Genomic DNA, 12,867 nt, shown 5'->3' with positions numbered 1-12,867 from the left:
ACCCCTGGTATATATATCAAAGAGATGGGTCCCACGCGGCAATATTTACGTTTTGTACAGGAGTACTACCCGATCTCGCACAATGATCCTCTCCAAGGTGTCGCTGCTGCCTTTACTGGGCTTCATCGCCCTCACTGGAGCCCAAGTGTCCCCCGAGGTCCGCACAAACATCGACAACTTCAAGACGAACCTCGATTCGACCATTGCTGCCCTCCACGCGTACCAGGGTGGAGTCACTGGTCTGGCAACGCTGATGCACTCTGCTTACTTAACGCGCCAGGCCATTGAGCAGTCCAAAAGCCATATGCAGCAGACGGACCAGTACTCGCTGGATGATAGCGCAGAGATCTCCAACAATACCGTCGCTCATTTCCAATCAGTGGTTGAGTTTCTGAATCTAATTCATACCAAGGTACGATGTTACGCATGCGAGGTATTAAGGTCCATGCTAATCGTGGGGGATGTTTCAGCTTCCACTGTCGAAGAGCGCCAAGCTCGAGAACTCGATGCGTCACATGTCTCGTACTTATATGGACGAGGACAAGGCGTTCCTTGAGCTCATGAAGAGCAAGCTTGCGGTTGAGCATCGGGACACTATTAGTAATGGACATGCGCAGGTGCTGGATGCGTACGAGGCTTTAGCACGGGCCGCGGCTTCATATTAGATGCAAGAGTGTTTGGCTAGACTTATTCTAGAGCCCAGAGACGATAGTACTGGGAGACTACTGTGTGGAGCCGATACATGGTTGGCTTTACTAATAGTGAGGGAATATGTTGTTCGGTAAGCTGAAAGATTTTATCGTCGATCTGCAGTACGGGACTATTTATGAACGGTCTCTGAATGTAGATTTGAATGTGAGATTTAGATATAGTCGAGCTTATTGTTACTATGCTTATCTTTTCGCTTCTAATTTCAGGAGAGATTGAATCCTAGGTCTAGGTGGGCAAGTTCCTCGCTACTGCATCCACTGCAGTGGTGTCGCCTAAGACTCCTGCTGGACAGTGAAATAGCCATGTACCATAAGCTTCCACCTGCGCCAATCCATTGCTAAATCTACGACTGATAGGGTTCATGTCCTATAGGCACCCAGTTGCCTTGATACCGGAAAAGAGAATCCATCTCCATGCATCAACATTTCCGTTCACCGAGGTCGTCCAGGCCGGGAAAGACACGCAATAGAAGGACTTATCAAGGATAGTTGCCATGTCGCCGGCACTATCCGTAGAGAGTGTGCGGCTAATCATTAGTCTTGAACAAACACCTGGAAGAGTATCTTGTCATGGCTGTGCCCAGCAAGCGGTGGGTGGTTATGTATTACTTTCGATGTCAAGGCATAGAATTACTTACTTCGCTTGAGCTTGACCTGTATTTTGGCATGGAAGACAGATATGTCCTGCCGTGAGGGACTATCCAGCACGGGATACTCCATTATGAGAATTCTGCCTGGACCTATCAGGGCAATTTGCGATGTTTACAACACTGAGATATCTTCTACGATCGACCCATGGGCGATAATATCCTCTTTGCAGGTCTACAGAATAATTCATTCCGTAAAGGTATATATCACATACTGCACATCTCTCAATGCCTGCCCGGATCAACTTGTAGAACACATCTAGAATTCTATACTCGTTATTACGCCGTGGAAAGAGTACCATGATTATTCAATATGTTTTGGCTAAATGCAAATGATTATATCAATTCTAGAATAGAACATATCGAGTTATTAGGATTATAAACATGGGGATCTATCTATAGCGATCTATATGTAGTGCGAAATCTTGCGCCGTCCAAGCCCTATCAAGTCTAAAACGAATCTAGCAAGCCAAAAGAAAACAAACATAACCATAGAAGTGAAATCGTAAACATCATACCTCCCTCAATAGCGGGGGCCTTTCTAACAATTGGGGCAGCAAAGAGCAGATTGGGAATTATAAAGAATAAAAAAAGAAAGGGGAAACAACAAATGAAAAGAACGAAACGGGCATCATGCGGGATGGATATCACGTAGAATGGAGCAGGAATTAAACATAACAAGGGGGTGTGTATTGTGCATCAAAGTCATATGCAGGAGGCATAGCAGATTCTCCTTCGTATAATGGAGGAGCGCTGTTGCCGTGGAAGGTGCCCTCCGGGATGGCATTTCGGCCAGCCACTTCATGAATCGGGAGTGTATAGCACGTGGTGAATGCTTTCGCAAACTGCCGTCGGTTGATGAGATCTCCTGTCTTGTCGTCAAGGGTGTCTTCTCCAGCGATGAGATGAACCCTCAACCGGTGATCAACCATGATGGTTGTTCTCTCGCCTCTGGACTCAGCGCACTCCTCGTTAAACTTGCAAGGGGTTACGTGTCGACATGGCTTTCCAGAGTCGAAGGTGCATGAAGAAAGATCCGGTCGATCAGCGGTGGATGCACTTCTGGGGATAGTTATATTAAATTGTACGTCAATTCGGTCATGATCTTCGTGGAGCTTTCGCTGCTGGGCCGATAGTTTCTTATTCGGAGCCCAGCGACCCTGTTGCTTTCCCGAGCACAGCTGACGCACGGATTGCTCCTTCCAAGTGATGCTCTCTCCGTCAGGATTCTCACCGCCGGAGACTTTCATTAACTTCACCGTCTCTTCAACACTCCATTGGACCTCTCGAACAAAGAACTGCTTCCTTTCCGTTGGACGAGCACCCCGCGCCGTAGTGCCACGGGCGACCAGCTTCGCAGAGTATGCGAGCTTAGCTTTGGGATCGGTGGGTTGCTCCGGGGTCAGAGACAACTCCGACTGCAACCGCTCGCCAGTATATTTTTTAAAATGCCGAACAGTCTGGCTAGGGCCAGTCACGATCTGGGAGAGGATTTGCACGTCCTTGGTCGCGTCCACTGCCACTCCAGATGGGAAAGTGGCCGCAGCGCGCACAGCATATGACAACCCTCCAAACGGAGTCTCTGTCGTGCCTGATGTGCCAAATGGAACGGGTATCGAAAAAAGAAACTTCAGCACGCTGCGCCCGACTCATACAACTCGACCGGTTCTGGTGAATGCCATAGCTGACACTGCACCAGTGCCTCTACCGTACTGCTTCCCTCCTTTTGTTGAGTGGTGATAGTCTGGGTTTGAGGTACACGTTTCCTGCGGATCCGCTGAAGGAAATCGCCCTTTTTGTTGTCGTTTTGGCTATTGGATGCCAGCTCATTGTCTCGCAAAGTCACAGTTCGAAGCAGACTAACAGTCACGTTGGGATACTCCGCCTGCTCAAAGTCCAACAAGGATACTGGCACCAGAACGGAGCCTGAAATGGGCGGGCTGTACCTCTCGCCGTGCGACCCTTCATATACGTGATGGGTGGTTGGAACGTCCAGATGCAAAGGTTCCATGTGTGAGATAGTATAGCAATTGCTTTCTCTGATTATAGATGATGGCGGTGATGATGTAACGGGCATCCGGGCACGCCGTTTTTATAACCCTTCTCCCTTCTTGTCAGGGAAGAAGATGAGTGCGAAGAGCCATCATAAAAATGTCATAAGGGGCAACCCCTCGGATCCACGTGGTAGGGATGACTCTTGATAACGACAATTCTTCTCAAGTCATAAAAATCGAAATGTGTGTAAGCTGTGCCGTTCGTTCCTCGTTAGGGCACGAGCACCCGTTCGAAGATGAGTCTCGACCCAGACGTTCCATCTGGCGATCTTCCCAAAACGGAAGCCAAGAGGGAAGTTGGTTCGTAAGCTTTCAAGGTTTTCCGGGGATCCACCACACGACCCTAATTTTGGAAGATGACAACCGTCCAGAATGATCGAAGACGCAACATGTGGAAAGTACTAGAGAAGAATAATTCCGTCCGTGTGACTAAGTGGCAATAGGTGTGCCACGCTCGCAAGCAGAATTTTCTCCACAACGGAAATCCTCCGGCGGTGTCAGCGTGAAGAAATTTCTGCTTCACCGTGGCTACAATGCATGCGGTGGTTGGAGATGGATCATGTTGGGCAACTTGAATATCGCCGGAGATGTTGGACCTGAAGCTTAAAGTTGGGTTCAGGCTCCTTCCTCGATCGACCTTCGAATGAGGAGGCTTATCTCAATTCTTCATGCATTACCCGGGTCGGAAACCCGGGTGACCCACTGTGGTTTATCCACTGGCGAGACCCTCGGTTGGCACGTTTAGTCTTAAGTTTCGGCAGCGAAAAGAACAAAGTTCATCTTCAGGTCCCAAAACTGGCCCATGCGCTTTTTCGGACCTGGTTAACAACGCATGTATATTTTTTTAGCGAGCTCTCGGTTCGTACCATGTCTGTACAAAGTACATGTTCCACGCGGGGCTTTTTCGTCTAAGAGCCTGCTGTTAGTCATAGTGGGTGGGGCTAGTATCATCCCCAGTTCGAAAGTGTTGTCAAAGAAATGACTATACTTTTGGAAAAATTCCTGAAGATCAGTCAAGAAGCTATGACAAGTTGACAACTCAAGCCCCAAAGGCAGGTCCACCAAGGATACTTGATGGTTAGAATGATGCCTTCCGATCGGTGAGTTGAAAATCGAGCGGCATCTACCCACACCAGTCATTGTCAATGCTCCATTGCACCATCGGCTCATTGCACCCTGACGCACGGTCACGATAGCTTGGAGACTAAGCCGGCATCAGGTGACTGGTGGAGTGCAATAGTGCAACGCAGACTCAGTATGTCTCCATCGCTTAGTATAGTGACGGATCTGGATCGTTCGATATTAACGCCTCTATAGAGCACGCCATATGAGGTGTCTCGTGATGAGTTGCGGTAGTGGAGTTCGTGAGTATTGTTTCCAGCCATCAGTCTAGAGTGTCGGATTTCCTCCGGTGATGGCCTTTTAAGTACTAGTGTGCTTCCCCACGCTGCTTTATGCTCACGAGGTATGGGGTAAGTAGCTTGAATAAAGCAGCTCCAGTTCCCAGTCAAGGAACAGAATACAGATACAGAAGCTGTCCAAGCATTCTCGCTGGTTCTATCAAATTCTCCTCTATTCCTGCATTCATTGTCAACTCGGGTTCGTCCAAGGAAAGGTTTTCGAGGAGAATAAGGGCGTCTCTGCTATGGCCCACTACAGTCATTCCGAAATTGATCTAGCCTTCAAAAACATGATGATTGTCCAGCCCACTACCAAGAACCTAGTATGAGCTGATCATGGAACTATTATCTGTAACACTTGCAAGTTAATAATTTTCTACCTAATATATATCCCTGTAACTGATCTGGAACTAGATGCGACGTAGAAATTCATCTACCGGAAGAAATATATTCAAGGAATGTGGGTCATGTTATCTTTATGAAGTTACGGTAGTGCCGTAAATAAATATATCTCCACAAAATCCTCGCTTCCAGAAAAACGCTGCCCCCGCAATATGCAACACTCAAAGCCCATGTCCAAAATACAAAACAACCCATTCGCGGTCTTCAGGACCAAGATAACCGATCAAAAGAGCACGTTTATCTGAGCGTCTCTAGAACCTCATCCTGATGCTTTGCCAGATATTCTGAGAACTTGGTCAAACGAATGGGGTATTTTTCAAGTTCCTTAAAGTTGACTTGGTACCCAACCTCATTTGTCCACAATTGGGCATAGAGTCTAGGACCCCTCACAGCGAGGTCTCTCGCTTCTTTCTCATCGTAAAACTGAAGGGCAATACCCTTTCCACTAACTCGGCTTAGCTCCCGCACGATCTCAGCCGGCGTAAGAGATTCAACACCCAGGTCAATTTCATGTTTGTTAAATGCCGCAGGGTCAATAATTGCAGCTGCTGCAAACTTGCCAACGTCACCAGGATCGAGCACCGTCATGGTAGAGCTTGGTTTGTATGCCGTTAAAAAGACACCCTTCTGAACCAATTCAGGAAACATATACGACGCAGTCGGCTGATGGTAGTTTTGCATGAGAAATGCAGGTCGCAGAATGGTCCAGTATTGGACCCCGGCTTCTCGCACCATTGACTCAATTTGAGCTTTGTTTCGCCAATACCACGCCATGGGATAATCAGGTCCCCAGTTAGGGAACTCTTCGTGCTTTCCCGTCATTGTGACACTGGAATACACAATAGTGGTGACTGTGCCGGATGCAGTCGCAGCATCTATGATGTTCTTTGCATGAATCACCTCACTTTCAGTATCAGGAAGGCTGGGCGATACATTCAGAAAGACTGCGGTAACACCCTCGACTGCAGCCTTTAAGGATGATAGATTGCCGAAATCACCTGGGAACAAGTGCACTCCCAGGCGCTGGAGCTCAATCGCGGATTGAGACGACAGGTCCCGAACAAGAGCATGAACTTTGACTCCTGATTTCAAAAGTTGACGCGCAGTAGCACCGCCTTGGTGGCCAGTTGCTCCAGTAACAAATGCAACGGTTTGGGACATGATATCGAGGTTAAAGGGCACGCGTTTATGCGGAAACGATAACGGATACTAGTGTAATCGCTATTCACAATTTGATGGTCTTCTGGATGAAGGTAAGAATTGAACACGATTCAAACTGTTTAAATAATTTGTGACTTGATAGAGTAACCTGTTTAGCCACCTCATCTCACTTGAAGAGGTATACAGCTCGAGGATGTGGAGCCTTGCAAAAGAGGCATAGTATCCACCTTGTTTTGTCGCACGCTAACTTGGATCGGCCTTAGCGCATTTGGCCATTCCTAATTCAGCATGCAGCTCGACAAACTGGGGACCATTCAACTCAACTCGTCCAGTCGACTGCTTTTGGTGGGGTTGATTACTAAACGAGGAAGAATTCATGACGCCACCCAGATGAAGTCCTATAGAGTAGTTACTTACGGATGTTCAACCGCAACGCTGATGCCGTCTCACAATTGAGCTGTGACTTACAATGGTTTATCGCGGTAAACCCAGCAGAGCGTGCTTAGAATGTCGAGTCAAAAGAAGAAAGGTATTCTACCTAAGCTTGTTCGAGATCGTAGCTGACCTGGTCTGATATTGAGTAAGTGTGACTTAGCAAGACCATCATGTCGTCAATGTGCCAGGGCTGGCTCCAGATGTGTAGGATACCGAGATCAGAATTCACATGCCTTCCGCGATCAAACTGTGGAGACTCTGGGCAAAGTTCAGCCTTTTTCCGACAATAGCCCACCCCTTATCCATGGCAATCAGGCAGTCTCCGTAAGATCCGAACGATATCAACAGGCTGGGGTCTATCAATCTACAGAGCAACATGATCTTGACCCTTGGTCTAAAATCACGGTTTCACTTGAGGATCAGGCTCTGTATTTCTTTTCCTACCACTATCTTGTCAATGGACCTAGGCGCCCTCCCAGCCATCCTGACTGTTTGGCCATAGTATACACGCGAGCAACCGGACACGGATACTTGGCTAAGCTGATCAGTGCTGTCGGATTGGTTAGCCTGGCATATCTGAGAAATGCACCCACCTTGACTCAAGCAGCGAGGCAGACGTATTCTTGGGCTCTTCGCGATGTACGTGCGGCACTCGCGGACCCGGCTGAAGCAGCATCCGACCAGATGTTAGTCGCTGTGATGCTTCTCGTGTTGTACGAAGTAAGTCTTTTATGACACAGCAACGCTGAGCTGGATAGTAACTTCAACCAGACAGTAACTTCTAACTCCAGTAACAGTCTTAGTCCGTGGGATAGACATGCGGATGGAGCCCTGGCATTGGTGCAGCTCCGAGGAGTAGGCCAGCTACGTAATAGAATCGGTCGAAACATTTTTCTTAACTTGCGCACCGAAGTCGTGAGTCACGTTGAGAAATCATTATAATAGGTCTTTCTGACTTTCTGACAGCTGATCAACTGTCTTCAACGCGGCGTGCGGGTACCAATCACCTTGATAAATTGGATGAGTGAGGCCCGACATTTTGAAACCGCAGAAGAGGCACCTGCTGGTAACCTGGCAGACTTGATCGTCAATGCCTGCGCCGTTCTTGCTTCGGTCAAGGAGGAAGCCACAGACAAGGCGGATTTGTCTCATTATATGTCAACACTATTGTCGATTGATCAAGATTTCAAGTGCTGGATTGAAAGCCTTCCCACTGACTATCAATATAACACCTTAACGATCCCAAACGACTCTGGAGAAATATACTTGGGGCGATACGATACTTATTCTGGCGTCGAGATGGTTCACATCTGGAACTTGCAGCGCTGTGCGCGCATCACTCTCCACCAAGCACTCGTTGACTTGTTATTAATACACTTCGACATGGGATTTTCCCCGTCAACACCCTCACCATCCAGGGACCTGCTCAGTACTTCGAACACTGTTATACGGGAGAGCTCCAGTGACATTTGTCACAGTGTCCCATACATCCTCCATCTCTGTGATAAGCCAGGTAAACCAGGTGATGTGAGAGGTGCTTGTATTATACCTCTGTTATGGCCCCTCTACATTGCAGGAACAGCACATACTGCCAACGATACCTTGCGTGATTGGGTCATAGCCCAGATGAATAATATCGAAAATGTCACCGGAATTCAAAGAGCAAAGTTTGTGGCTTTGGATATACAACAGCGCTGTTTATTTCCTGATTGACTGCAGTATTTAACGACGATCCTTCAGATACACTGTTAGACAGCCTTGTTGTGTATAGAGATAGCCGACTTATAACTTCGCGACCACCTTCTGATCCCGAACAACCAGCCTCTTCTCCCCACTCTCCCTCTTTCTCTCCCGGTCTCTCAGCACTCGCCGTAGGATCTTCCCACTCGCACTCTTCGGAATCTCATCCATAAACTCCACCTCGACAATCCATTTATGGCGCACTTTCTTCGCCCTGACATACTCAATCAACTCCTTCCCCACAGCTCTCACGCCATCTTCCGTCGCCAGCCTAGACTTTGCCGCAGCCTTAACCACAACGTACGCCTTCGGCTTCTCACCCGAATAATCATCTGCCACCGACGTGACTGCCGCATCGTCCACCACAGGGTGTCCAAGCAACAAGTCCTCCAACTCAGCCGGCGAAACCCCGATCCCCTTCACTTTAATCATCTCCTTGATCCGATCGGTAATGACAAGGAAGCCCTCCGGATCCATAAAGCCCACATCCCCAGTATGCAACCACCCGTCTGCATCAAACGTTTCCCGCGTTGCCTTCTCATTCCCCAAATACCCCATGACCACCTGGGGCCCCCGGGCCAGGATCTCACCCTCTTCACCAGGCCCCATCTCCTTCCCTGTTTGAGGGTCCAGAATCTTGACCTCAGTGTTGGCAACAATTATCCCCGCCCGTTGCGCATACTCGTACGTCTGTTTCTCAGGCGGATGAGCTGTGATGCAGCTGCAAGACTCCGTCATCCCATACCCCTGCTTGAACCCCGTCCAGGGGAAACGGGCCTTCAGTTTCTGGAGGATTTCACCTGAAATAGGGGCCGCACCGGACGAAAAGGTCTTGACGTGCGAAAGGTCGTAGTTGGAGACGATTGGGTCGGTCAGAAGACGGATGATGATGGGGGGCACGGAGAGGATTTCGGTAATCTGGTATTCTACAATGGTGGCCAGCATGGACTCCATGGTGAAGGAGGGGAGCATGTAGACAGTGCTATTCCGGATTACAGGGAGATGCATTTGGTGAACGAGGCCGGTGACTTTTCTGTGTCAGGACTTGCTCTGTAGTAGGGAGTGGGGGTTGGCACATACTATGGAATAAAGGCAATACAGCGAGTGATTTCTTCACATCCTTTCGCAGAAGTTGGTCGACTTGCATGCATTGTGCGATGACGTTGTGATGGGCAATCATCACCTAGCCAGACTTGTATTAGCCAACCTTCACCAAAGTCATAGACGCATGATACATACAGCTTTCGGAAGCCCCGTGGTCCCTGAGCTAAAACTCAGAAAGCCACACACATCTCGATTCGTCTTGTTCTTCGGAAGCTCAAAAGGGGTTATCTGCCCAGTGGGTCCATAGCCTCTCCCCTTCCTGACAAGGTCTTGAACGGATAGATAGTCGCCCCTCTGACCTTCAAGGAGAAAGATCCGCTCGGGAGGAATCCCGGCTTCCCGAGCAGCGGGGATTGCAACGTCCATGCCAGAAGGGACGGTCATGAGGAATTTTGCATTGCCGGTTTTCAGGGCATAAGTCATTTCCTCGATATTGTATGCTGGCGAAGCGCCAGATATTATGCCTCCTTTTTACGTGTAACAATCATTAGCATTGCATCTATAGTTAGGGGGAAGAGGGACAACCACTAACCGGCACGGACAGTGGCTAGCATCGCAACTGGATACCAAATCGTATTCGGACTGAAGAGGGCAACGGTATCCCCTGGCTGGAGGCCGTAGTCACGCACCAGAGCGGTGGAGACATACGTCGTGTATTCTTTGAGGGCGTCATAGCGAATACTTTCCTTTGTGGCGGCATTGACGAAGGCACCGAGGTTGTCGGGGCTGTTGGAGGTTAGGGGGGAGTAGTGGGAGTCAAACAGCCATTTCCAGATTGTGATATCCGTGGGGACTTGATATTACTTGATTTTCAGTATTATGTTTCACACCCAGAGGTTCGTGGTACTCGTGCAGTTGGGTGGGAGGGGCACATACTGTTGATACGCGGTCTGTCCGACTGAAAGACCACCATTTTAGCCGTGCGTTGTCTTGGTTTCAATCCTAAGTCAAGAACAATTTCCCAGATCAAATAGATGCTAGAGATGCGACTTGTCTGCGCGGAGAATATATGATAGTTCATGCGGGGAAACAGTCGGCCGAGGTCAGCATATACCCCGCATGTCGGTTATAACCTGCTTAGTTGTCCAATCGGTGTATTCAGGTCCATTGAGAGTGTGAGATTAAGTGCATAGATTAACTTTACCAAATACCGAGTGGCTCATCCGATGTAGACCGTGATAAGTGTTTACGCGAGTGGCGGTTATATTGGCATCGAATCATCAAGGCAGAGTCCCGTTTACCGTTCTAGGTTTAAGCAATAGGATCCGCTCCTCATGTTCTGCAATCATCGTAGACATTAGGTCTGATGCATCCCTGCTTTACCTGTATATATTTATACTTCAAACCATGAGAACTGCATCGTTGAAGTTGCGCATGCCATGCGCCAGACTAAAATTCGGCATTGAATGCTGATCTACCCTCTCCAGGTATCGCCAGTGTTGCTTCAGCATAGCAAGGTTCCCGGAAAATATTTCTGAGCGAAATTTATCGAAAATCGTTTTCAGCTTTGTGCTAATAGCAGATCGATGGGTTTGCTGGATAGCACAACGCCCCACAATCACCATTGGCCAGCAAAGAAAGCCGTCTGAGGGCGACTCGGGTGGTAACATTGCTAAGTGAGTGACAAAGGAGGACACCCTTTCCTGAATAGAAGCGGCCGAGATAGAGATGGACCCATCGATAAGGCTTTGCAGGTATATCAGACAAGCAAGGCGATATAGCTCGAATGTCACACCATCGTTGATCATTTCCGCACTCATGTCGGGCTGTACATGGAATGACGCTCGAATATTCCGTAAGTCTTGCTTAGCGTTCACTAAGTCGGCATATATCCTCTTATCAGTGAGCATACTTGACTCGAACTGCGATAGATGGAGGGCGACGCGGAACACAATAAAAAATACTTTCTGCGAGGTACCCATAATTGATCCACTTTCTAGGTGCTGGAGAAGACCCGGAAATTCAAATATCTGCCTGGCTTCACTCAGTACTAGCTGGGCCCCGTGAGTGAATGCGTGATGGAAAAGAAGTAACAAAACATCTCCACGAGGAACTTTCGCAGAGATGAGTTGGGGGGCACCATGTGGAGCCGGGGTCTGAGTAGAGTAGCCGCAGCGTTCAGGTGTGGCAATATCTGGTCGTTATGGCAGTAGTTCTGTGACTATACGGTATTAGACCATCGGCATACCCTGTCATTTCATACGAATACTTGCCTCGTGAAGGCAAAATAAAGCAACTGCCAACAGGTTATGGTCTGCAAACTGTTATTATCCTAGTACTACGCCACGACCCTTTCAATACATACCAGAAGTGGCTGATTGCTCACCACTAAGAGCCTCACGCAAGCCGGAAATAGCTCGACCGTAGTATTCAACGGCTGAGGCTTGCAATTCCACGCTCGAATCATACTTCAGTAGATCTTTCGCTGCTATCATGAGCACACAATGGAGGATAAGGGGACTTTCCATGGCTTCCGGAAAAATCTGAGAGAGGATCGCGGTCTTTCGGTTACCCATCCTTGAAGTCAACCACATAGGGCCATGTTTCGCGAAGTGGTCTAGAAGCCGCCGAACCAGGCCTAGGCTGGGAACTGCGAAGACGGTCACCATAGCGGCCAACTCAGGCGGCACTGTCATGTCCGAGAGAACTTGGCGTCGGCGCGGACGTCGCGTGCGCACGACCACTTCCATCGTCGGCCATTGGCAGGCGAGATGATTTCGTTGACAGCCTGTACAGGTGGGATGCCGCTCATCGCATTTCTTCTTGCGGCGACGACAGGCGAGACATCCATTTTTGGAGCGGGGAGCAGACCGTGACATTTTACTGGGATCTTCGACCATTTTCTTGGTTCGTAGGACTATACGCGCAACCACTCAGCCAACTCTAGGGCCATATACCCATTACCAAAGGTTTTTGTCAAGAGGATATCGTGGAAGATGGATTGCATTGTCGAGGTGGAGAAAATGCAAACCAGCGCGGCACTTACGACTCCCGATCGGGTTTAGCTCGGTGGATTTAGATGAACCATCACATCTGGAAATCTACAACGTTCTCCACCCCATCATCGGCCACCCTTCACCACTGTCTCTAGAAACCAATGGCTGCCATCGCACACCGTGACTACTTCCAGACTTGCTTTGTCGGTCTGGGGCTACGGACGGCTGATAGAATGACTCAATCTATGATATTTACGTAAAGTTCGGCGATGTGCTAG

General features: G+C 48.8%; 4 protein-coding genes across 4 annotated transcripts; 1 reads left to right on the top strand and 3 right to left on the bottom strand.

The window, feature by feature from the left end:
* Positions 1–2,025: 2,025 nt before the first annotated feature.
* ANOM_004103 (uncharacterized protein) lies at positions 2,026–3,368 on the bottom strand (the record flags this gene model as incomplete). The annotated part of the gene is made up of 2 exons (XM_015549360.1): positions 2,026–2,948; positions 3,047–3,368. 2 exons carry the CDS (start codon positions 3,366–3,368, stop codon positions 2,026–2,028), a joined length of 1,245 nt encoding a protein of 414 aa, XP_015408978.1.
* Positions 3,369–5,450: 2,082 nt separating this feature from the next.
* ANOM_004102 (NmrA/HSCARG family protein) lies at positions 5,451–6,374 on the bottom strand (the record flags this gene model as incomplete). Its single annotated transcript, XM_015549359.1, has 1 exon — positions 5,451–6,374. The coding sequence occupies one exon, from the start codon at positions 6,372–6,374 to the stop codon at positions 5,451–5,453; it is 924 nt and encodes a 307-aa protein (XP_015408977.1).
* An 892-nt stretch (positions 6,375–7,266) lies between these two features.
* Positions 7,267–8,522, top strand: ANOM_004101 (uncharacterized protein; the record flags this gene model as incomplete). The annotated part of the gene is made up of 4 exons (XM_015549358.1): positions 7,267–7,299; positions 7,350–7,529; positions 7,581–7,724; positions 7,776–8,522. 4 exons carry the CDS (start codon positions 7,267–7,269, stop codon positions 8,520–8,522), a joined length of 1,104 nt encoding a protein of 367 aa, XP_015408980.1.
* A 69-nt stretch (positions 8,523–8,591) lies between these two features.
* ANOM_004100 (uncharacterized protein) lies at positions 8,592–12,472 on the bottom strand (the record flags this gene model as incomplete). The annotated part of the gene is made up of 8 exons (XM_015549357.1): positions 8,592–9,577; positions 9,630–9,732; positions 9,789–10,120; positions 10,186–10,379; positions 10,895–10,932; positions 11,000–11,787; positions 11,857–11,907; positions 11,959–12,472. 8 exons carry the CDS (start codon positions 12,470–12,472, stop codon positions 8,592–8,594), a joined length of 3,006 nt encoding a protein of 1,001 aa, XP_015408979.1.
* Between the last annotated feature and the right edge of the window lie 395 nt (positions 12,473–12,867).

Source organism: Aspergillus nomiae (assembly GCF_001204775.2).
Source record: "Aspergillus nomiae NRRL 13137 chromosome Unknown contig00062, whole genome shotgun sequence".
NCBI classification, from domain to species: domain Eukaryota; kingdom Fungi; phylum Ascomycota; class Eurotiomycetes; order Eurotiales; family Aspergillaceae; genus Aspergillus; species Aspergillus nomiae.
This window is presented reverse-complemented; position numbering and strand designations above follow the sequence as displayed.